Below are 22,927 nucleotides of genomic sequence, written 5' to 3'. Positions count from 1 at the left end.
TCTGTCTGCGTTTTGTACCTAGTCTGCAGTTTTTCACCCGGTCTGCAGTCTTGAAGTCTGCATTTTGTACTGACTTATTGGGAAAGCATGTGATAATCCCGATTCGATTTTCTGGCCAGGCGCTATTTTATGCTTTGTTTAACCCAGTACCATACTGGACTCTGCGACACAGCCGGTAGTAACCCACGTTTACAACCGTAACACTTCCTCACATTTCTGTTCTCTTTTCTTTTCCTTTGTCCGCCATGTTGAATTCTTTGGCGTGTTACCGCTGTACACTCGTTCTCAGACTCCCGTTGCCGGTTCCCGGTTCCCCGTTCTCCGTTTCCTGTTACCAGTGTTGGTAACATCCAATTGTAACCAAGAAATATTGGCGGAAGTAAGAATTTCAGAGTCTTTCGGAGCGCTAAAGTTCACGTTACGGTCTGCTAAACTTTAAATGTTTGATGACCAATCATGCCACGTTTGACACCTAATTAGAGCATGTTTCGGTGTCACATGTCCACGCTTAGATGCAAGCGACGATAGCTTTATTTTTAAATGTTGATTTTCGTTTACATATCAAGAATGAGTACCCAATATAGGTCTAATAGCTTTCTTCTTACATCCAACTACAGAAGATTTTATAACAATTTATACGCCCAAATTCTGATGCTAGTTACACAGGTGGCTTTGTCATTACCGCAAAATTCTCCAATTTCAACCAAACCGATTTATTAAGATTCCAATATGACAATCAATGCCAGAGGTTTAAATCAAGCACGAAAGAGACGACAGTTGTTTAGGGGGCTTCATAATTATAAATTTGAAGTAATATTCCTTCAAGAAACTTGTTCAACACAAAATGTTGAAGTGATATGGAAATCTGAATGGGGAGGGGACATTTTTTACGGTCACGTAACAAATCATTCAAAAGGTGTTGCAATTCTCTTTAACCCCAAACTGGATGTACGCATAGGAAGCTCTAAAGCTGACAAAAACGGGAGATGTTTACTACTAGAAACTTCTATATTTGAGCCTACGGTTTTGTTTTGTTACATTTACAGTCCAAATGACAATAACAATCAAAATACATTCTTCTCAAAGCTCAGTGACCAGTCTCAGAAAGCACGCTAATATGCAAATTGTTATCTCGTGCTATTTGCATATTACTAACTCTTGAACTGCATCAAAACTCACGACTCATGTCGTTCATAACCAACCTCGTTCCCAGGGTCTCTCATCTTACCGCCCCCTAGAGCGAGCTCCGGGGGGCGGTAAGATGAGAGACCCTGGGAACGAGGTTGGTTCATAACTAGCCACCAGTAGACTAAAATAATGCACTCTAAAACAACCCAAAGCACTATAACTATGGCCGTTCTCAACTGTATCGGGATCAAATCTTCTCACATACCATTTACCTTGACAACAAGAAATTTGATTCGCTGTTTATAGTAGATACAATCTGATTGGTGTGACATACACACATCACTCACTCGCTCGCTCCCTCCCTTCCCTCTTTCAGTCATTTCTCGTTAACAGTTAAATGAAGTGACGATAGAACACAAGGATGTGAATAACGGTTCATCTAAGTTGAAGAGTAAAGCAGTTACACTCTCAGCAACGAAGGATAGTTTGATACATATAGCACAAGTAAAGTGGATTTATTATATGCAGAAATCAACGTTGATTTTCACTGTTTGCCCGTGATCGAGTGGTTAACTTGGTACTCTACCTCCGTCTATACTTTCCCTTGGTGTTTCCTCCACCATAGCTGGTTCCTATCCCCGATTTCAGTTCCCCTCCCGTCACTTCAGTTTCATAAACACCTGACGATTTTTCATGCTCATTTAGCCTGTTTGCTAACGAACTTCCGAGGCAACCTTGCATGAAACGACACTAACGAAATACGAGCTTGTTCAAGCTTGAGGCGATGAACGCTTCAATAACCGGTCCGCAATGCGCACATATGGGCTTATGGCTAGTGTTATTTATTCCAGTCTCAACGAGTAGGCAACTACTAGAAAGATGAAAACACAATAATGAATGAGTTTGGTAATATTTTCGCATGACTTGTCGGTTCTCGCTAGGAACGTACATTAGGGCCTCTTCATATGAGCCCAGCCAACCGGGCTGGCTCGGTTTCCGGGATCTCGCCTCGGCACTCTTTCCTTCGTAAAAATTTCGATGTGTTCGTATGAGAAGCTGGGCTGGCTCGGTTACCGAGATCTCGGTCGCAAAAACCGAGATCTCGGTAACCGGGATGAAAATTTTCCCATATGAACACTCCAGCCCGGGTAACCGGGACGAAACTTTTTAGACAAAATGGCTTCGCTTTCGCAACATAGCTTCAAAAATGGCATAATTTTTGTCTTGTATGTATTTCCACTTTAGAAGTATGCGAATTAGCTTTATTAGTAAAGTTACAAGAGACCACAAAGCTACGACAGCCACGAACGATGCAAGTCTATGTTCCACCATTTTGGTTGTGTTTCTTGGGTTTTATCCCGGTCGACCAGGCTGAAATTTCCCATATGAACAGACAACAAAATTCGTCCCGGTAACCGAGCCAGCCAGGTTGCCGGGCTCATATGAAGAGGCCCTTAATCAATATTTCCTGCATAATTAATATATTTTATAGTGTGCCACAGTGGAGAAAGTATCTGTCTGGGAAGTTGGAGGATATGAGATCATATCCTAATTGTGCTTTTGTTTAATTTGTTTCCCTTTTCGTTAACATTTACCGAAAGGCAGCGTTTGCCTTTCCTATACGCGCTTGTGTTAAATGAAAGGAAAGAAAAAACAAACAAATATAACTAATGACGGCAATAGAACGATTGAAAAATCGGAAATAACTTTCCTTGGAAACTGCAACTAAACTCGCAACTGTAAGCTGTACAATAATTACTTAAAACAAAATAAGGGCGCAGACAACACGATATGAAACAGTACGCCCAATAAAGGCTGCACAACACTGGCAATGGCCGCCATCGAAGGCCCCAGCAAAGGATCACTCAAAATTACTAGTACCCAGTCTACCTCTTGGACAAAATATGCTCCGGAAGGTCTGTCACGTACATACATACATACATACACGCATACATACATACATACCGTAAATCTTCGAATAGGCCCTTTGCAGCTATGCCATCACGTGACCTATTTTTCATAAAATTATGGGCTGTAACTTAACGAGTGCCAGAAATGGAAAAAGCATGTCGAAAATATCAAAATGGCCAAGTTTGAGGCCCCCATCATCAAAGGAGATTTTATGACGGTCCGAATTTTTAAAAGAATAAGATTTGTGTGGAAAAAGCATTCTTTAAGTTATAGCCCATAATATAAAAATTTTTTAGGAAAAATTTGGTCACGTGATCCCAGCTGCAAAGGGCCTATTAGCGCCCGGGGCGCTTATTTCAAATTTAGGATATGACGGGGGGCCCTTATTTAATTTTTCCCAAATCGTAGCCTGACATGATCATTCTTTTAATACATCATCTGCGCGTAAACACCAACATAAGCTGTTTATTGACATAAAACGCTGATCCTAGAGTTTAAATCGTGGCACTGTTAGTACTTAACGTGTTCAACGTGTTCACTAAACGTGTTCACAAACTGAAACAATGCATCAATCTAATACTACATGACGAAAACTATACACCCTTTGTTGTCTCATTACTCGTCCACAAAATGGGGAGGGAGGAGGGCGGCGCTTATTCGCGGGAGAGCGCTTATTTTAAATTTCGGCCGATAGGAGGGGCGCTTATTCGAAGGGGGCTCTTATTCGAGGGGGGGGGGGGCGCTAATTCGAGGATTTACGGTACATACATATCGATTATTTTAACACGATAAGATTTAAAGCTCAAAGCTTGTGGGGTCGTGCAAAATTAATTACAAATGAATATAGATCTATAATTAAAATAGCGATAACATTACTTACAAAATACACTCGCTACGAAAAAACTCTAAAATATACAGTAAATTGACTACAGCATTTAAACATAAAATAGATAAAAACATTTAAAATCTTGGTAGTGGCTGGTCAACGACTGGATCGACTGTGCGCTTAAATCGAGTTCCTTGAAATACGAGTCCTTCTTCACTTTGCGATAAAAAACAGTAACCTGGCCTGTGAAATGGGTCGACACAGCGTTCCAAAGAATAGCGCCTCTATAGCTAATAGAGTCTTTAAGAAACTGCGAGTTAGAACGCGGGACAATTAGGTTGTTGCTCCTTCTGAAGTTGTACGCAGTACAAGGTTTATTTCTCCAGTATGACAGAGCCTCAGGTGCTTCACCTATAAACCGCTTGTCATCCTGTATGCATACATACATATCCACAAGATTTGCCCAGACTTTGCGCGCCTTATGCATAAGCCCGCAATAAACATCAAATACTAAACTCCAGTCATTTCAATGGATTTAAATCCTAAAGTCAATGATTGAATAGTTTTAGTTTGCCCCGACTGTCAGAAAAAGTAAACAATACGCCTGTAAATATTGATCAGTTCCCTTTCCAACACTTGTATTCCAGTGTCCCAGATTGTTCACCGTTCGGTTGCTTGCCAGAGAAACCCAGCCACGCTTCCGAGCTGATGCTCCTTGTGACTGAACTATCAGTTTCTGACATAAAAAGTAAAAATTGCGGTGGTTAGACAGCAGGTTTTCAATCGAATGTCGTAAAATTATCACCTCACTTCAAGAGCAAAGCGAACGTTAGAAGCACAAGGGGCTATAAATGCAAACAAGAACGAAATATGACCCCGCAACTGTCGTTCGGCGCGGGAAAATTAACCTAGTCGTTTACCAGTGGCTTTGGTTCTGCGTCTGATAGGTTAAAGGGACACTGTCACGATACATTTGCTTAAAACTGTTATAAATTCACGAAATGGTCCCTAAATTTATGGAATAAGAACTTAATTAGCTCTAACTATTTCTTGAAGAACGTCACACTGCAGCATCATTTTTGCAAAATTTCCACGATTTCCGAGCCAAACTTGAACTTTTGAAAAACTGACAGCCTGACGCTTTTTCAAAAATCCATATCGCAATCCGTTTCCACCCTCGTCATCGTTAGCCATCCTCACTTCTTAATAGGTTTTAATCATTTGTCGGGTACTGCTCTCCAAAATAAAATCAATATTGTTCAGCTTTCAATGTTCGATTGAACAAATTGACGTCAGTTTTTCATGCGTCTGTCCTGTTATTGATGATAAATTTCGTCATAACATTGTCAAAGTTTACTGCGGAACCACTCGCCTGCGGCTCGTGGTTCCACAGCCCACGAGAACATTATACACCAACATACACTGCCAAAGAACCCTGGTTTTCATTCATTATTAATTTCTCTGGATTTGTTTACTTTCCATCCCAAGTTACTGCGGAACCACTCGCCTGCGGCTCGTGGTTCCACAGCCACTTTGACAATGTTATGCCGCAATTTATCATCAATAAGAGAACAGACGTATAAAAAACTGATGTCAATTCGTTTTTTACAATAACAAGACCCCGAACTGGTCAAATTCCGGGAACAAATGAGAGGAAAAGAGGCGTAAACTTACCGTAAACAAAGATAAGTGAATTTTATTCAAAATGGCGCCAACATTGTCAATAGCTTTTCTCGCTTTTTGATTGGCTACTTAAAAAAGTCCATAAAATCTCATTGGTTAAAAGATGACCGTTTGACAGCTGAAATTTGAACTTGAAAGCTTGGATAAATTAAAATTTTATCCGTTTTTAAGGCAGTGATAGAGCTTGGTGAAGCCAACCAAAGAAAAGGCCACTTCTGAGTCACCTTTTGCCTGTGTCAAAACGAGTCTACGTACGAAACCATTCATGTGAAAATGAGCTCCGCCTACAGGTTCATTTACATGCAAATCAAAGTCATTCTCATAAAAAAGGTTTTCCACGAAGACTCGTTTTGAAACAGAGGCAAGGAAACTCGGAAATGGCCTATTCCATATTATATTCAGCATTTGATTGAAAACCGCTTTATTGATCAAGTCCTTACCTGTTAATCCACAAAGTTTTCTGCCACTTGTGTCAAACTGACCTTTCCTCCTGTCTCATTCCAGGTAATCTTTTTTCTCAGACACCTAGAGGCGTAAAAATCCCATGAGGACATCGCGAAACACCCCAACTGAGAGAGCTGATCATTTAAAGGTAATTATGCCATCTTAGTTAGTCAACTTTCATATTCATTTCCAAATGAACATGTTTACCTTGTTGTTTTGTTTTCTGGGCGCACCTGTAAAATGACTGGTGCGTGCTGTAGACTGCTTAACAAGTCTATGGGACGCACCTCTACCATAATTAAGTGTGCGACCAAGCAAAATAAACTATGTCTATGTCTAAGTCTACTCTAGCGGGCTGTGAAAGATCCAGCTTGAGAACTTTAAAGTATTTACTTTCACAATGTTATTACGAAATTCATCGTCAATAACAGGACAGACGCATAAAAAACTGACACCAATTTGCCTTTTTACGATACCAATTTGTCAAATTGTCCGCTCTCGCTCGTTGAGGCATCGCATAAATGATAAATTCACGTGTCTGTGCGCTTAATGATGAGGAAAATTGGCCAGTGAGCGGGCGAGAATTTCTGTAGTTATCGTAAAAAAAACTCGATGGAAACAAGAATAACATGTTTTCTATTTCCTTTAGAAAATAACGTGACGAAAAAAAAAGAAAAACTTGTTTACTTTGATTATCAAAATGTAAATTCCCTTTGTCCGCGCCATCATTACGTCATCAGCTTACGCTAGATCTGTTTCTTTCGAGTTATAGAAAGACAATTTTAAAACAATCAGCGCGGGTATTTTCTTTGGGCTATTTTCTAACATTTGGTAATGCTATAGAATAGGAGGAATGTAGAGCAAGGCCGAGGTTTGGAACGTTCCAGGTTAATAATTTGTTTAATATATGGCTTTTGCTTTGGTTTTACAGGACCCGCAATCAGCCCGGGGGCATTACAGGAGAATAATGTCCTTGAATTAGCCAATCAGAGCGCGTGTTATTTTACCAACAAATACAGGCCACATAATATCCGCACAATAGCACAAACCAGAATAATTTCGACTGCCTCTGTTGCGTGATCCACAGATAACTAATTTGTATTTAACAGACCTGTGCATTGTACTCATGTATATAAGCCTACGAAAAATTCAGCAGGCTTAGAAATAAAACCAAAACCGATAGAACTTGGTTTCTTAGAAAGTGATTTCAAAACCTTTCGTGGAAACAAATTAAACCACACCAAGCATTAATTTCTATGGTAACTGAACCTTAGCCAATCGCATAAACATGAAACGTCAGCATCGTTTGGTCTGTTTATGCAAAAAGTCAAGGTCAACTGAACTTTTTTCCCTCTTATTTCAATTGACAACGAACGTGATAACATAAACAACGGAGACAACCGGATCAATATTCTGTTTTCTAGGAAAGAAAAGAACTGAAAAACAGAACATTGAACGTTAAACAGTACTAAGCAATATGAAGGTAAGGTCTGGCTGGAACAAAGCTTTGCTCGCCTCGCTTTCTTGCGATTTAGAGCATATCACGAAATATATCATTTTCGCGGATCATCTCTACTGCTGACGTCCCATGCACACCTTTGCACTACTTTGAATCTATTTCGTTCCGCATCAGAGAAGCCTCATCGGTTCCCGACTACGATTTTCTACCTGAATCAAGTTTAACTTCTTTACACTCTCTGTGAGTATAATTTTTGTTCTTGTTAACAGTACAATAAGTCGGCTCAAAAGGTGAAGAAAACAGTTTTCACGCAAATGTCTCAAATTACTCAGGAACATTTAATTTAAGTTGCAATTTGCTACTCTGAACAATCTTTCTCTTTTAGACACGGCAGGTTCAATCAGTGAGCCATGGGCAGACAGCCAAACCTACAACGGTGTTTAATCTAAATGTTCTTCCATTGTATAATAAAGATTATAACAAGGCAGTGAGTCCAATTACATTCGGTCGTGTTTTCAACTGCGTATACGCTATTAGCAAATTCAAAATTTGGTGGAGACAAAATTTGTCGAGATTTTTGGCAGAGCCAAACAAATCTTGTCAACCTAGTGCGTACGGGGCCTGAGATACGAGGATCATTCAGCACCCTATCACAACGTAATCTTCGCTCCGATGTGAAAAGCAAACTTTGCCTTTCCAAGAAATTCTCATATTAAAAGTACTGCTAGACACAGAATTAATTAGCCAGTTCCGTGCTGAAACATGCACAAGTCTTTCCTAATAACATTTTTACGCGTTGCACGTTAACATTGCTAAGAGAATTTAGGTGATTGTTTAATCTTTAGTTAGAGAGGGTGGCTCGAAATAGCAGAGCAAGTAAACTTGAGGCCTTATAAATAGCAAATTACGAGCTAAATAAAAAAAACGCAAAAGAAATTCGAAGGCCTAACTATTTAAGCATTCAGTTTTCTCAGAATTATGGCTTCGAGGAAAAACTTTCTATCATGGAATAAGAATGTCGATTCACACCTGAAGTCACGTTACAGCAGGTCATACACTGTTGCACCAATCGCTCAAATAAATATATAACCCATAACTAGAACTGAACTGGCATCAGTTCTGCGACCTCTTAAGAGTTTTGAGTAACAAATATCTAGTAGGTTCCAACAACGCAATTTTGTTCGGAAAGTTTAAGCGATCTGAAGCCTTCGTCTACCAAAACTGAGTTTGCTCTTTCTCTTGTTTCAAAGTGGATCTCATGTAGGTACAGTATAAAGTGTTCTACGTCGTAACACTGAAGTTCTTTTGAAAACTTTAAATTTGGAGAACGATTTTGAAAACGTTTAATATGGATAACGATTCTCATTAAAATGCCATCTGGAGACAAATTTTTCACAAAGCAGAGGACTTCCGTTTAGATGGCTCCTCGCGTTTAGAGTTAACACCTTTGAGCGGGATTCGGTGACTCGCTTTCCAAGTTCACTGCGACAAGAGAAAGAAAGGTAACAGTTTTCAGTTTAGTTCACCACAACACAAACAGCTACAAAGTGATATCACCCAGACAGATATTTCTATGTTTGGACTCACAAACCAACCAAACGAAATTTTTTCTTTCAGGGTACAGTGTGTCATATCAGGCATTAAGAAGGAACTGAATGTGTTCAACATGAATCTTCTTGGACAATACGACCCACGTGTTGAAATGAACGACACTGCTTTGGAGTTATATTTATCGAAATCCATTGGCAACTGAGTTCAACTCGTTTACCAGCGAACACAGGGAAAGAGGAACAGCTACACTTCGGGCAAAAGGAATGATGTATCACCACACCGTGGTTCAATTAATTCTGCGTCTTCGCTCCTGATTGCTAAATCATTTTAAAACTGAAGGATACTGTACCGCAACATGTCCCAACATGTCACGCACGTCACGAAACACTGGCTCTATCTCCTAATCTTCCCACAAGCCCATGGGCACCAAAAAAGGAAAAGGAAAAGGGAAAGAGGCCTTTATTTCAACACCACATCTTGGAAGGAGTTTTGGGCCGAGTCAATCGACGAAAGATACCACACTAAAAGACCTGACTGACAATATTACAGAAAGCGAGGTAAGAGCAGGCATAACTATTACACAACACTGCCATACAGAACAGTTTTCCATTTACGTTTCACTGATCGCATATTCTCATGGTATGCTTTCTAGAAACCAGTTAAAATGGCTAATAACCTCCTGAAAGCAAAATCACTCTCTCCAGATTTCGGTTGTACTATCATTCGCTTTGCTGACTTTTTCAGGGCATCAGCCTTTGTCTTTTGCCCGATCTTAAAACACCGAAAATATCACGAAATGATTCGATCGCTTTCACCGAAAGCTTGTATAAAGACCATAATGATTTCACGAAAGATTCACTGCTTTTTCTCCTCTTTTGGGGGACCTTTTCTACAGATCGCGCCTTAAACTAGTGTTCGCCACGCGGATGAATTATCCGTTGGATTAACCAGCAAGAAGTGTGAACACGAAATGTAAAACATCAACTGATGAACTCGAAGGCGCCATGATTGAAGCAGTAGAGTCGTTGTGCTGGCTTGCCTGCATGCCCAGCGAGAGGATATATACTTCAAGATTGGTCGTTGTATAAGTTAGGCAGGACCAACGTGTGGAATTAAAACTTTGAACTAATAAAACACGTTGATACACTCAACATGAACAGTGCATGTCATGCACTTATTTTAAATCAAACAATTAACTAGGTGTTCAATGCATTCTCGTTTATAATGCTCGCACATGCTCTTATTTTACTGATTCCTCACTAGATCATTAGAGACGCCATCAAAACGCAGAATGAGCACTTGTACATATTTATTTATGATGGTAACCTTCGGCGCCTACCCAGGGTTCATATTATTATGATATCAGGGGGCAAATTGCCACATAAATTGCCACATGGAAAAACAAAGACTAACACTGTTTCGCTAGCTGTTCAGCAAAGAGAATAAAAATGACTTCGGAAATAAACTGCTTAAAAGAACTTGTCTTTTTGAATGATCGATACCTCGTTTAAAGCACCTTATTTACAAAACCATTAATTTTTTATTCGTTCTTAATCTCCAAATTGTCTTTGCCAATTGGGGTCAACACGCCCGTCATCTACTAAAGATTCGCAGACTATAGCCTTGAGTTGCTGTTCGTTAGAGTAAAATAAATTGAAGAAGTCAAAGAGCCTCCAGTAGCCATGAACGATGTTGACGTATTTAGGTTGCTATTCACAGCATGAAAGACAATTTTACAAAGCATGTTTACATCATAAAATAGTTATACTCGACTTAACATGTGGGGCTGAAGTCGGGGAAGCAAATGCTTTCCCCGAAAAATAACTGTTAGGACCAGAAAGATATTTGTTCAATTTAAAACATAGCTTTGTAGGTTTGTAGGGGACATGGAAAAATAAAACAGTTTAAAGCCGCGCATCCTGTTGAAGCGAAGTTTCGCTGCAACAGAACAGCTCAGAGTATCAAGACAAATTAGCTTTGGCCGCAAATTACACAAACAAAACGTGTCATAAAGTAAGATAATTTTGGTGATCGCAAACCAGCATTGTGGTTGCTTAGATGGGTAAACAAACTAAAGCTTGTATTACATCGGGTTACACAGTGCTAAATGCAATAAGAATAGTTTCGATTGCAAGTGATTCCTTAAAGAAACCCAATAAATATACTATTATCATTTGATATATGCTTTTTTTTTTACTTCAGATAAATCTAAAATGGCATCGAAACAAAACCTTACAAAACAGGTAAGACGTTGATCTCAACACATATCTTAAGAGCCACTGCCTCTTAATATGGAGTTTCCCACGACAGGTCGCAAAATTCGAATTTTCTTTTATTGTGTCAAGAAGACCCTTTTTGGTGAACTTCTTTCAAAAAATACTTTACTGCGCCTTTCAATAACATGAGGACTCTAAAATTCAAAGCTCATCCGCCAAATGCGTCTTTTGCTGCCGTCGATCACATGTTCAGCGGCTCCTCCCAGCTTCCGACTACTGCCGAGCACTGTTTCGTTGTCTGAACTGTGCTCAACGATTTGATTACCGCGCGCTCGGCAGTAGTTGGAAGCCGCCGAACATCATTTTCATTGACGGTAGCGAAAAAAGCATTTGCCGGTTGAGCTTTGAATTTTAGAATCCGCATGTTATTGAAAGGCACACTAAAAGTTCCAGCGAGTTCACATTTTTGTGAAATCTAGGAAAGTTACCGCTCAATTAACTAAGATAGCCGATGCAAAATTGCGCATTTTTAACAGGTCAGTAGAGAAAGAAGGAAACTTGACTTGATTTCCTATTCACACAGTTTGAAGTAAATAAGTTTTGTCTACTTCTTGCCCGTTTGGAAAATACAACCATCGCCACTCAATCAACATGCCACATTTCGACTGATTTTAGATTTCAATCTCTCGACAAATAAGACGTTCTAAAGAAAGAGCTGTGTTATGGGTATACCGTGTCTAAATGGCTAGTTTGGCCCGTGAAAATTAAGCGCACTAGACGAAAAACTATAAAGGGTATTTTGACCAATTGCGCCATTTTCAGACGGCCGGTAAATATTTATGGCTCAGCATTGAACTCGAACGAGGACGACGACGAGGACGAAGAATTAGACATAACTACCGAGATCAGACATTTCAAATGCCAGTGCACACAGTACTGAATATATATTCCGCCAAAGCACTTGAATTGTTTCTTTCCTCTTCAGGGAACAGAAAATGAAAGAGCACACTGTTCTTGTCCAGGGCAATGTGCACGGAAGAGAGGAAGAGGAGCGTGTCCTTGCAAAGCAGCCGACCTCAATTGTGTTGACGGCTGTAAATGTGTCAAGTCCAAGTGCAAAAATCAGGTACGAGAAGCTTACAAATGAATGTCAGTTCCATCAAATTATTTCTATATTCTTCATTGAGTCATGTTAAATTTTCCTATTAGATTTCTGCACGACCATGCTACTCTCGACGAGGACACTTGGTCACGCAGGACACTGGGTCTAGTGGACGCCATAGCCCCGTAGGGTAAGGGACATCAAATTGAAAACGCCAGATTCTGCGTTTAGTTCATTTATCCTAAAAGTGATTTCTTTCCTTCCAAGGCCGCTGATAAACCAACTGAAACAAATTTTGCCATTGTGACTAGCTTAAAAATAACCTATTTATTGCTTATTTGTGCACCTTTTTAAAACGAAAAACACCAGAGATAAAAACCATTTCAGAATGCTTTTCTGCTGGGCGAAGAACCAAAGTAACAATTTTGGACATATCCTGCACGTTTTCGATCCGATTAATACTGGTAAAAATAAGTTGGTTACTTTGTTAAAAAAGTGGAAACTACATGGGGATCGGCCCAAAAGAGATAACTATTGTAGGAGAAAGTAATCAGATGATGAAGATGATGTAGAATGTTTCTTATCCCTTTTTAGGGGCATTGCAATTCACCCTGACGAAAATCAGGTAAGAGTCCATACTAAACCTAATAGACTGATGCTAGAAGCAGCTAGAGGTTATCGACAAAGGAGCAGTCTAGTCTGGTTTTCTTAAAAATAACCCCATCACAAGATTACAACAAAACAAAAACTCAGATGGCAAAGTATGGATACCCGAAAGACAGTATGGTTCCCTGAAGTGGTTAACAATTTTCTGCTTCGTTTGAATTTGATGTCCAAGACGAACATATAAATTGATAATTATCACACTTTCTCTGATTAATCAGCAAAACTAAACCAACTTGTGACTCGAAAACACCTTAAAGGACCACACTCAACCAAAATGCATTGCGGGCGAGCACTGTACCGGCGCCATTTTCTGTAATACAGATAAGACGTATTTCCCGATTGTGTTCGATCATCGGACTGTATCATTGCAATCCGCAGAGACAGGCTGCTGTAGATGCCTCCTTGATGTTCTTTTAGAATTTATAGTTTGTATTCTGCGTATATTTGGTAGTTTTCCTTCGCCATTTACGAACATGAAGCGTTCAAACAGAGGACGTCCGCCGCGTAAGGAAAGTCGCCATATTGTATGGCTTACAACTTCTACGCTAAAGTTGTGGAACGAGCGTAAAAGAAATCTAGGATTCAAGGATAAATCCAATAGTGAATTCGCAGAGGCCTTGCTTCATGGTATTGCGCTAGGGGAAGGAAAAAAAGCAACAAGTCGATCGGAATCCAGTAGCCATAATAATCGAAACACGGGTCAAGGAAGGAAACGTGGAACGAATGTGGTCAATGTTAGCCCGGTTCCGTGTAAGTGGAATTATTTTGTTTACGATGTTGTTTGTTGTTGGACGCATTGAAAGCTGCATGTATATACAATACATATAGGCTTAAGTTATTACTAAATACTGTTAGCGTTGGGTAGCATAATATTCGCTATTGATTCATTCTTCATCAGGTAAGAGACCTTTATTTGAGTCAACTCCTCTGCCAAAGACACGTTCACAAGCAAGGCACACTCTTGCTGAAAGGTATGTTAGTGTTTTAAAATGTTTATTATTTACATATATTAGATATCTATGTGCCATAAGTTTATTTTTTTCTCCTTTCAGTTTGTACAGTTTTTGTGTGATGGTTTACTTTTGCACTTCATTCTGCCTTTTATGAGAGTTTCCGGTGGTCATAAGAAAATGTAATAATTTTTCTGCCTGATCCTATTTTTTTCAAGTCTAAAACAAGCATGCAATATTTGCCCTTTATCGTAGTAAGAATAATAGTTATTAAGTAGTTCTCCATCTTCATATTTTATTAGTACTATTGAGGTTAATGTCACTGGCTCCACCGTAGCTAGTCCTCAAGTGAATGACTCAAGGCAAACCTCCATGTGGAACCTTTCCACCTCCTGGGAAAAGGCAGCAACCATAAATCCTTCGTTTGCTTCGCTGAAGGGAAATCCTTTCAAGGACAGCCCTCTCTCAGAATCTGAGCACTCTGAAACTACATGTAGTATTGATGATGAAAGGTGTGTACTCATACATATTTGTCAATAATATTATTGTCTCATTTGTTTACAACATCTACAGTATATGAATTGAATACATGCAGGTGAGCCCACTGTTTGTGCATGCCAATTTTGACAAAAGCTTAGAAAGGCAAGTCACAGAATGGTGCACAAAGGAAGTAGGCTTGACCTTGTAAGGTGTATGAAGCACTAGTGCAAGGTTGTCAGCAAGATCTCTGTATAACCTTGCACTTAATTATAAAGCTGCAGACAGTTTTGAGGCCCACATTCTATTCATGACTATGCAAAGGATAGTACAAAATCTTACAAGGTTGTCTCTTTATTTGTGACTTCTGGAAAATACCTCATGCTACTTTTCCTTAAGTAACTTCATGGGCCTTTTACAGTATTCTGTTGTCATGATTCTTCTATTGATTTTAGTGAAATAATTTGTGAGTTTTTCTGTCATTTTCATCAGTTCATGTGAAAGTGGCCTATCTGAAGACGAGATGGATGATGACTACATCAGAGAGGACCCTTCACTTGTGTCATTCAGCCAATCTTTGTAAGTACAGCATATGGTACATTCATTGACCAAAGCTGGGATGTAAACAAGCTTCATTTTGTAGCTAAGTACATGTATTCTACATCTTTGAAAAGGGGAAGTGATGCATTTGACATTTGGCCCTAATAATTTATCACAAGTTGTAACTGATTATTGAACAATTATTGATTGAAGTTTGCATTCTTGTGTAGAACAATGCATGTAAAATTATGCATGGAGTACAGATTTGACATGTGGCTGCTATTGCAATGTTGGCTAATCTGCTAAAGCAATGAAATGTTTAGAATAGTGTCAAATATAAACTAGTCAGCAGTGATATAATTTTTTCTATTTTCAGCTCAGAGAAAGACCAAAGCACTGACCTAAGTGTGACTTTGAGTGCAGTTTTTAGCAGTTACTCGGACAGTGAGGAGGAGGAGGAGGAGGAGGAGGAGGAGGAGAAAGAGGAGGATCCAAATAGTCATTCCATCAACTTAGAGACACACTCTACATGCAGTGATAAAGACCTCTGTCTCAACCATGGTGAAGCTGAAGCAAAAGCAAATGGATCTGTAGTAGCTACAGCTGTTGAACCTGAAATAATACTTCAACAGCAGAGTATTCAATCATCTAGCTCCAACCCTGTTACAGCCACAGCTGGTGAACCTGAAGTACAGCCTCAGCAGCAGATTGTTGAATCTTGTACCTCCACTCATGGTATTCCAGATGCTGCTGTTACAACTGATGAAAACACTCCTCAGAATAATATGGAAATGCTTCAGAAAAAAGTAGAGGATGTTATGAAAGAGGTGTGCAACATGGACAGTGATCTTGATGAATTTTTGTCACATTTTCATAAGGAGAGAATTATTTCTGAGGTGCAGGCGATTCTCAATTTATTTGAGAGAAACTGTCAAATTAATGGTTGTGTTGGACAGTGTTCTGTGGTCAATACAAAATCTGAAGGGGGTGTATTGATTGTTAGCTGGAAATGTACTGAGGGACATAATGGGATGTGGGAGTCTTCTGCTGTGCTTGGTGTTAAAAGAGGCCAAAAGGTCTATGCAGCTACAGTTCTTCTTGCTGCCTCAATTGTTGTGTCAGGGAACAACTTTGATAAGCTAAGCATGCTTATGAAGTTTTTGAATGTGAGTTTTTTGTCAGAAAGTACATTTTCTCGCATTCAGACAACATGTGTGACCCCAGTTGTAAAGGAACTCTGGGAAGCAATGAAAGAGAAGGTGTGGGAGGTCCTTAAAGGTGAAGAGTTGGCTTTGGCAGGTGATGGGAGAAATGATTCACCAGGGCACAGTGCTAAGTATTGTGTTTATACTATAATGGAGCACTACTTGCATCTGATTGTGGACATAGAGGTGGTTGACAAGAGAGAAACTGGAGGTTCCTCAGCCACTATGGAGAAGCTGGCATTGAACCTTTTGATTGAGAGAGCAATGACAGATCTGAAGATAGTAGATTTGGTGACTGATGCCTCCAGCATGATCGTTGCCCTTATAAGAACCCTCAAAGGTACATGTGAGTCCATCCTAAATTTTTTTTAGTCCACATTAGTAATACTCCAAAATTTTTTTCAGTCCACTTTAGTAATACTGGAGTGAATAGATTTCTTTCATGATAAACTTCAATAGCACATTAATGACAGTAAGCTGATTCTCCTTGTAGTATAGCTTTTAAGTGAAATTTGCAAAGAAACCTATTCTAGTGGAAAAAGTGAAATAACATCCCAATATGGTTTGTAAGACTTATTTTCATTGAATGGTTTTTTGTTTCTGTGTTGTTTTCAGAGCAAAATCCAAGCCATCTTGAGGATCTATTCCACTCTTTGGACATGTGGCACAAGTCATGTAAATTGACTGCCAAACTGAGTGCTGTGAGTACTGCACACTTATGATACAATAGTAAATGAAGCTGATAACAACTTATAATGGCCTTCCCTTAATAGTTATATATGTATATGTATTTATATCATGCCATAGAAAATATAGCCAATCATATCACATTGACTCAAATATTGTATGCTACTTATTATGTTGAATTCTTATTGTAGGCTGCTAAAGTACGAGGGTGCGATGATATAAGTCAGTGGATTGAACCCATTAGGAACCACTTTTGGCACTGTGCAGAGCAGTGTGATGGCAGTGAAGAAACCCTCAGGGTAAGTGTCGAGTATATTCAATGTCTCCCTGAATGTACTTATTAGAGAAAACATTGACATACTTCCATCCAAGCAAAAGATTGTACTTTTCCTTGTACAGGAAATGGTAGCATTTATATCCAGGTATAGATTGGTACAAATCTTAATGGTTAAGACTTTGATTTGGATGTTTAAAAGTTCAAACCAAAGACAAATTTAAACTACAACATGCACATGTACATGTGAACAAGTGGGTAAACTGTGACTGTTTTTTTAAATAGTTTTTTAGCTGTATGCTGTTTGGTTTTGTTTAGGACATGTGGCTCGGTGTCATACATCATGTGTGTGGGGAGCATGAGTGGGTTGAAGGAGAATGCTCACATGGTCCCCTTGTTTCAACTGAAGAGGGGAAGACCTTCCTTGAAATGGACTCTAAGTCACACAAGGCTGTACGTGACATTGTTATGGATCGTGCTTGGCTCAAAACATTGGCATTTTATGTGAAATTTAGGTAAGTAAAGAAATTTTAATTAAAAAATTAACAATTCTTGGCATTTCTGTGACTCAAACTCAAATCAGTGTAAAGATTGATTTACACTAGTGCATAAATTATTAGCACGAACAAAAAGTTTTTGTTGGTACTAACAATTCATTCACTAGTGTGTGCATTGAACTGACAACAAGGACACAAAAGTACATTGTATTTATCCCAAGCAAGACTTTAGATTCTAAACAAACTTGTTAGTAACAGTAACTTTTGTACTTATTGTTCTACTCATTGTTTGCGTAGGCATACCAGTAAACTCGAAAGTTTCAATTCCATGATGCTGAAGTATGCTTCGAAGAGGATAGCATTTAGGTAAGCTGGCTCATTTAAAATATACATGTACGTGTACATTTGTCCGAACTACTAATGTTTTCCTTCAATAGGGTTGGCATCTGTCATGGCGAAATTGGTGAATTTGTTTTAACATTTATTCTTTCCTGGGTAGTGGAAAGTGTGGTAAATAACCAGCAAATGTTGTGTTCTGGAGTGTGAACCCTGTGCCAGCAAAAGAGTCAAAACCTACAAGAGTAGAAGTCACAGATCATAGTAACTTATTTTTGAATATGTTATTGAAGATCAGTTCCAACATTCCTTGTACCCCATGTTTATGTATCATAGAGAGAACTTATAGCAATGATTGTGATTAATCTTTTCACATTTCTCATCATTGAATTTTATTGCTCTTTCACATTGCAGCTATGATGTTTTTATGACAAGGATTCTTCTGGCAGCATTGGATCACAATGTTCATTTATTCCGAACTGATTTGGAAGACTCCAAGGGCCAGGTCCGGTACAAAAAAACCTACAGTAAGAGGTCCAAGAATTGGAGGGTGGAGCCAGTAAAAGAACCCAAGAAGTACCCACACTGGGCAGTGATGGCAGCTAAAATCCTTAAGAAGAGGGCTTCTGACACTGAAACAATTGTCAGACATAAAACATTTCTGCCAAATCACCCAAAGAGACTGGCAGCCACTACTGCTATGAAAGAGGCCCCTAGCACAGCAGAATTAGTTCAGGCTAGACTTTCCCGTTTCAGTAAAGGAGGTATCAAGGATTCTTCAAAGTGAAATTTTCTTTGCTTCAAAATGACTTTGTTCAGTGCGGGGAAACCGCCAAAAAAATGCAGGAATAAAATTAATCCTAATATTGTTGTACACATCTTGATTTTAATCAATGAAGCTCTCACTTACTATTGAATTTGACACCAGACTTTAATTAATAAAATCAGTCAATAGAAATTGAGAGTAAGTAATCTAACAATCTTTCTTATTGTTACAACTCCTGAGTATAAGGGCTTTAGAAGAACTATTGCTGTTCAGTGTCTTCTGAATCCCATATATTCCCCATCAGGAGCAGGATATGTTTGTCTCACTAGTCTAACAACACAAGATGGGCAAACTCTCCGATTGCCTTTGCCCAACTTTCCATATTCCAAAGGATGTATTGCCTGTATGCAGCCTTGCGATAGCTGTTCATTTCAAAGTCAGCATTTTCTGCTCTTATGTCACATCGTGCCCTGATAGCTATATTGAGAACTTCCCTGTCCAAAACAACATTCCTGAACATCTCGTATGAGGTTACACATGACCTCTTACCACGGCATTTGTTCTCTTCTTCGCTGGCCATATCAACACAGACATTGCAGACACACCAGTCTGGAGAGCCACCTTCACCCATTGGTCTGTCAGGTTCGGGGTCCTCGCTATTCACCAGCTGCCTTGCATATTCAAGACTTCCTCTCCCCGTGCATAACACTTCAAGCAGAAGTCTGTTGCGTTGATCTACGGTCAGTGATTCAATGAAAACCTGATAAGTAAAAAAAGTACTTTAGACCTGACAAATGCATCTCTGGTGTGAAGTCCAAAGCAGATAATTTATGTGGTCAGGGGTTTGTATGCTGCGATAGTTTAGGCTTGTGCTACGAATTCATTTTTGTTTTGCTTTTATTGTATTGAAAGATTTTTGAGCAACTGGTGCTCGAACAGAAATAAAATGAAATGAAGGTGGTATTTATAGTAAGGGAATTATAACTTGAGGATAAAAGTTTTCGTTCAACAAGGAAAGACCTCAAGGAAATTACAAACGACAGCAAGAAGATAAAATATTACAACGGGGATTGACTTTTAAGACGCGATACGAAATGTTTCCGGTATAAAAACGTAAATTAGAAGAGGTGCATTAAAAACTATTAAACTTGACTATGAAACTGGTGCAAGGGCAGTAGGAATAAAAGTACAATATTAGGATTTTCATCACAACTTTGACAACACTAGCTACACCAGTACACTGGAATTATGGCACACGTTTTACCTGGATACTTTCTCTTTCGCGTTCAAGGGATAACTGGTGCCTTTCGAATGCACTGCTAGGGCGTTGAGTTGTTGCAGTATTGCCTGGAGAATTCGCAGCAGGCACAGATTCTTTATTGTTTCTGCACGGCTTTGCAGAACTGCCACATACACATGTCGCCGCGCACCTCAAACCAGCATCACGACAAACACATCCACGGAATTTCCCACTTTTCCTGCTACAAGTGTTTTTGCACTGGCAAGTCTGTTCAAAATCATTAGAAAAATTATGAGTGTTACATACCCATTTAGAAATATTGCCAAAATCGATGGAACTCACCACTCGTGAACCTTCTCGAGAAGTTCCCGGTAGCCCGGTGCTTCGATGCGAAACCGCAATACGACCTACTGGAGACCCGTAACAGTTTATCAATCCTTCACCAATGTTACTATCCTCGCTATCATTAGTCACATTAACGGAAGTTCCTTCGCTTTCGTCCATCTTCTAGATTTCTCTCACTTCACGCACGTGTGTATGACAAGTCGACATGTGAGAAATGTCCGCGAATTCCCGGATAATAACAATCACAAAGGCGCGCAAAGCACACTGGTTGCGTGTGGTCCTTTAAGCGTGACATTCATAAATTGCCAAGCCGTAAACTTTGCTGCAGGTAAATTCAGTAAAACAACAGTGGCTACAATACACGGCTACAACACACTCGCAGGAAACATAGCTTTGACAATTGAATAAGAGAGTTTGAATTGAGGGAACCGTTTTGACAAGGGCTACTCCAAAACAAGCATCCACAACTTTAATTATTTTGTTCTCCACAGGAGGAAGCTGAAAACCTTGTAGAGCTCTTGCTATTTCTATTTCTACTTACCAAGTGAAATAGCTGTATGGCCAAGTTCCATTAATTTTGAAAGTATAAATTCAAATGTTCAACTATGTTCCAGCCAACCGAACGTTTACTCATCAGCACCTTGACAAAAAATGTTATATTAAGGTTACCATATACATTTAGAGGTGTCTTGCGTCCATGCGATGTCGCGCGTACGGTTTAAATATTAGATACCCAAACCCCTATATCAAATTAAAGCATACCGAGCTACATGTATCACACTATACCAAACATTTTGAAATAAAATGAATTGTCAAATTTTGCACTACCTTCAAATGTGAGCGTCTGAATTATCTTTTGGGTGCATTTTGAAAGCTGCAAGTCAAAGGGAATTTGTTCGTTTCCCCTCAAATTTGCACTGTAGCCAGTTTAACATATAAACAATTAAACACGCGTCGGCAATTTTTTTTATTTCCAAATAATTTTTTCTTCAAGGTGAGAGCGATTCTACTACGAGCACTCCATATTTTATTAATCCTATTTCGGAAATGCTCTGTAACTTTTCACTGAAATTGAATATGGCAAATCGCAGACACCTGTTTTAGCGCTTTGGGTTCGGAAACTGAGGAACAAATTAAACAAGCGAAAAACAAAATTCGCGTTGACTTGTAGCTTTGAAAAGGTGATTCAGACGCTAGCATTTAGAAGTCGTATTAAATTGGACAATTCATTTTATTTCAAAATTCTTGGTATAGTCTGATAGCCAGGTCTATAAGCTTTAATTTGCTATAGGGGTTTAGGTATCTACAGTTTAAACCGGACACGCTACATCGACTGGACCCAAGACTCCTCTAAAGGTATACGGTTCTTAAGGACGTTCGCGCCGAAAATGTTCCTTCGTAAAGACTTTTTTTTTTAATTGTCACGCAGTAAAGCAAAGATCAACTTTTCATTTTCGAAATATAGCTCAATTTCGAAATATGGCGCATTGAAGACTATGCGTTTTTAGAAGCTTTAATCTAAGGCTATTAAGTAAAACTTAAGACATGATATATAATAAATGTTAGCTTTGCCCGTCCACATTCGATGAAAACTTCAGTCACACGAGAACAGAGCAGGCGAAATAATTGTAACTTCTCACGTACAGATTACTTGAACTGTTTTCTTTATTTATTTTCTTTTTCTTGTTGAAATGGAGGAAATTAGTAAACGAAGTGATCTGTGAAAAGAAAAGAGGGGCACCGACCAGTAAGAAAGTAAATTGCAAGCGAAGTTAGCATACCCAGTGCCAAGCCCTGTACACGCTTATATTTGTTCCTTAGCGCACGCACTTGATGTATTAAGTAGTAACAATGAGTGCGAACGTCCTTAAATATTTCCTGACATGGAGAGTTGCTTGAGTCTCCTTTGCATCCACTGTTTTGGTTGTACGTTTCTCTGTTTCCGTGACGACCACAACAATGGCTGCAGAGAGACGACTTACACTTGTGACACAACACCTTAAACTTAACTTTTCCTATGAAGAGAAGTTCGTTTCCATGACCTTTAGTTTATTAGAACTGTTCTGCTTTCAATGATCAATTCTCAAATGTTGTAAATACTCAGCACAGTCGATTGGACAAATAACGTTTAGATAAAGTGTTACTGTGCAAGGACAAAATTGTAAATTATTTGATTGAATGGCCTAAGGGCTGAAGTCGTGAAAGATGTTATAAAAATGACAGCGACTGTCTCCGCTGTATTAAAGGTAGTAAATTTATATTCTAGTCTCTAGTCTGAATGGTTTGTAGTTTATTTCCTGTTGTGCATTTTACTCAACACAAACATAAGAATCACAGTGGCACTGAAATAGCAACCTGTGTGTCAGAAACAAGGTCCTGAAATGTCTACTTATGTATGTCTGAATAGCTCAGTCTAATACCGGCATACTGTGGCCACATCACACGCCAGCATTTAATCTCTCGGCGTGATAACCTGGAAGTCGCGCGACATTTCCATTAAGGTGGTTTTTTGGAGACTTTTAGAACAAGGTGCGATTTTTCAGGCTTGGAACTGCATTGTTTTGAATGGCTGTGCAATTTTTTTAAGGTAACTCTCCACTGTACCTTTGGTTGTGTTTAAGTCA

The 22,927-nt window shown here is 39.2% G+C and overlaps 2 protein-coding genes, 1 long non-coding RNA gene and 1 pseudogene across 10 annotated transcripts in view; 2 read left to right on the top strand and 2 right to left on the bottom strand.

The window, feature by feature from the left end:
* Positions 1-989: 989 nt before the first annotated feature.
* Positions 990-22,927, bottom strand: part of LOC110042823 (uncharacterized) — a 44,651-nt gene continuing 22,713 nt past the window's right edge. Inside the window, exons 4-6 of one of the 2 annotated variants that reach the window (XR_016207452.1) lie at positions 5,989-6,073; positions 1,335-4,601; positions 990-1,202 (exon numbers count right to left, since the gene is read on the bottom strand). This is a non-coding gene — a long non-coding RNA (uncharacterized LOC110042823). Of the gene's footprint in view, positions 1,203-1,334; positions 4,602-5,988; positions 6,074-22,927 lie in introns of those variants that run through there. The other variant, XR_016207451.1, reaches the window with a different exon arrangement.
* LOC110042820 (uncharacterized) lies at positions 7,008-22,575 on the top strand. 6 transcript variants are annotated; one of them, XM_089290296.1, is made up of 7 exons: positions 7,011-7,475; positions 9,069-9,559; positions 11,205-11,245; positions 12,204-12,344; positions 12,428-12,510; positions 12,915-12,945; positions 20,795-20,845. In XM_089290296.1, exons 2-5 carry the CDS (start codon positions 9,422-9,424, stop codon positions 12,507-12,509), a joined length of 402 nt encoding a protein of 133 aa, XP_089146422.1. In that variant the 5' UTR covers positions 7,011-7,475; positions 9,069-9,421; the 3' UTR covers position 12,510; positions 12,915-12,945; positions 20,795-20,845. The 6 variants fall into 6 exon arrangements, with proteins under 6 accessions (XP_020603848.2, XP_089146419.1, XP_089146422.1 ...); XM_089290295.1 differs by lacking the exon at positions 12,428-12,510 and having other exon boundaries at positions 7,340-7,475; positions 20,795-22,575; XM_020748189.2 differs by lacking the exons at positions 12,428-12,510; positions 20,795-20,845 and having other exon boundaries at positions 7,008-7,691; positions 12,915-13,564.
* LOC110061841 (uncharacterized) lies at positions 13,460-18,816 on the top strand. The gene is made up of 10 exons (XM_089290291.1): positions 13,460-13,736; positions 13,885-13,957; positions 14,239-14,448; positions 14,906-14,992; positions 15,330-16,498; positions 16,774-16,859; positions 17,037-17,144; positions 17,438-17,634; positions 17,914-17,982; positions 18,367-18,816. Exons 1-10 carry the CDS (start codon positions 13,460-13,462, stop codon positions 18,737-18,739), a joined length of 2,649 nt encoding a protein of 882 aa, XP_089146417.1. The 3' UTR covers positions 18,740-18,816.
* LOC149111547 (uncharacterized) lies at positions 18,865-20,585 on the bottom strand (annotated as a pseudogene). Its single transcript, XR_016207444.1, has 3 exons — positions 20,301-20,585; positions 19,983-20,225; positions 18,865-19,478 (listed from the first exon to the last, which is right to left on the bottom strand). The product of XR_016207444.1 is annotated as an uncharacterized LOC149111547 (transcript).

Source organism: Orbicella faveolata, unplaced genomic scaffold (genome assembly GCF_042242905.1).
Source record: "Orbicella faveolata isolate gen_17 unplaced genomic scaffold, um_ofav_v1 contig_2, whole genome shotgun sequence".
NCBI classification, from domain to species: Eukaryota; Metazoa; Cnidaria; class Anthozoa; order Scleractinia; family Merulinidae; genus Orbicella; species Orbicella faveolata.
Note: the sequence above shows the minus strand (reverse complement) of the source record. Positions and strands in the feature narration are given on the sequence as shown.

Coding starts and splice junctions, on each gene's coding strand:
- LOC110042820 (XM_020748189.2), top strand. CDS start 9,422: ATGGGCACCAAAAAAGGAAAAGGAAAAGGGAAAGAGGCCTTTATTTCA. Junction 11,246..12,203: donor AACAAAACCTTACAAAACAG/GTAAGACGTTGA, acceptor TTTCCTCTTCAG/GGAACAGAAAATGAAAGAGC. Junction 12,345..12,914: donor AGTCCAAGTGCAAAAATCAG/GTACGAGAAGCT, acceptor ATCCCTTTTTAG/GGGCATTGCAATTCACCCTG.
- LOC110061841 (XM_089290291.1), top strand. CDS start 13,460: ATGAAGCGTTCAAACAGAGGACGTCCGCCGCGTAAGGAAAGTCGCCAT. Junction 13,737..13,884: donor CAATGTTAGCCCGGTTCCGT/GTAAGTGGAATT, acceptor ATTCTTCATCAG/GTAAGAGACCTTTATTTGAG. Junction 17,145..17,437: donor GCAGTGAAGAAACCCTCAGG/GTAAGTGTCGAG, acceptor GGTTTTGTTTAG/GACATGTGGCTCGGTGTCAT.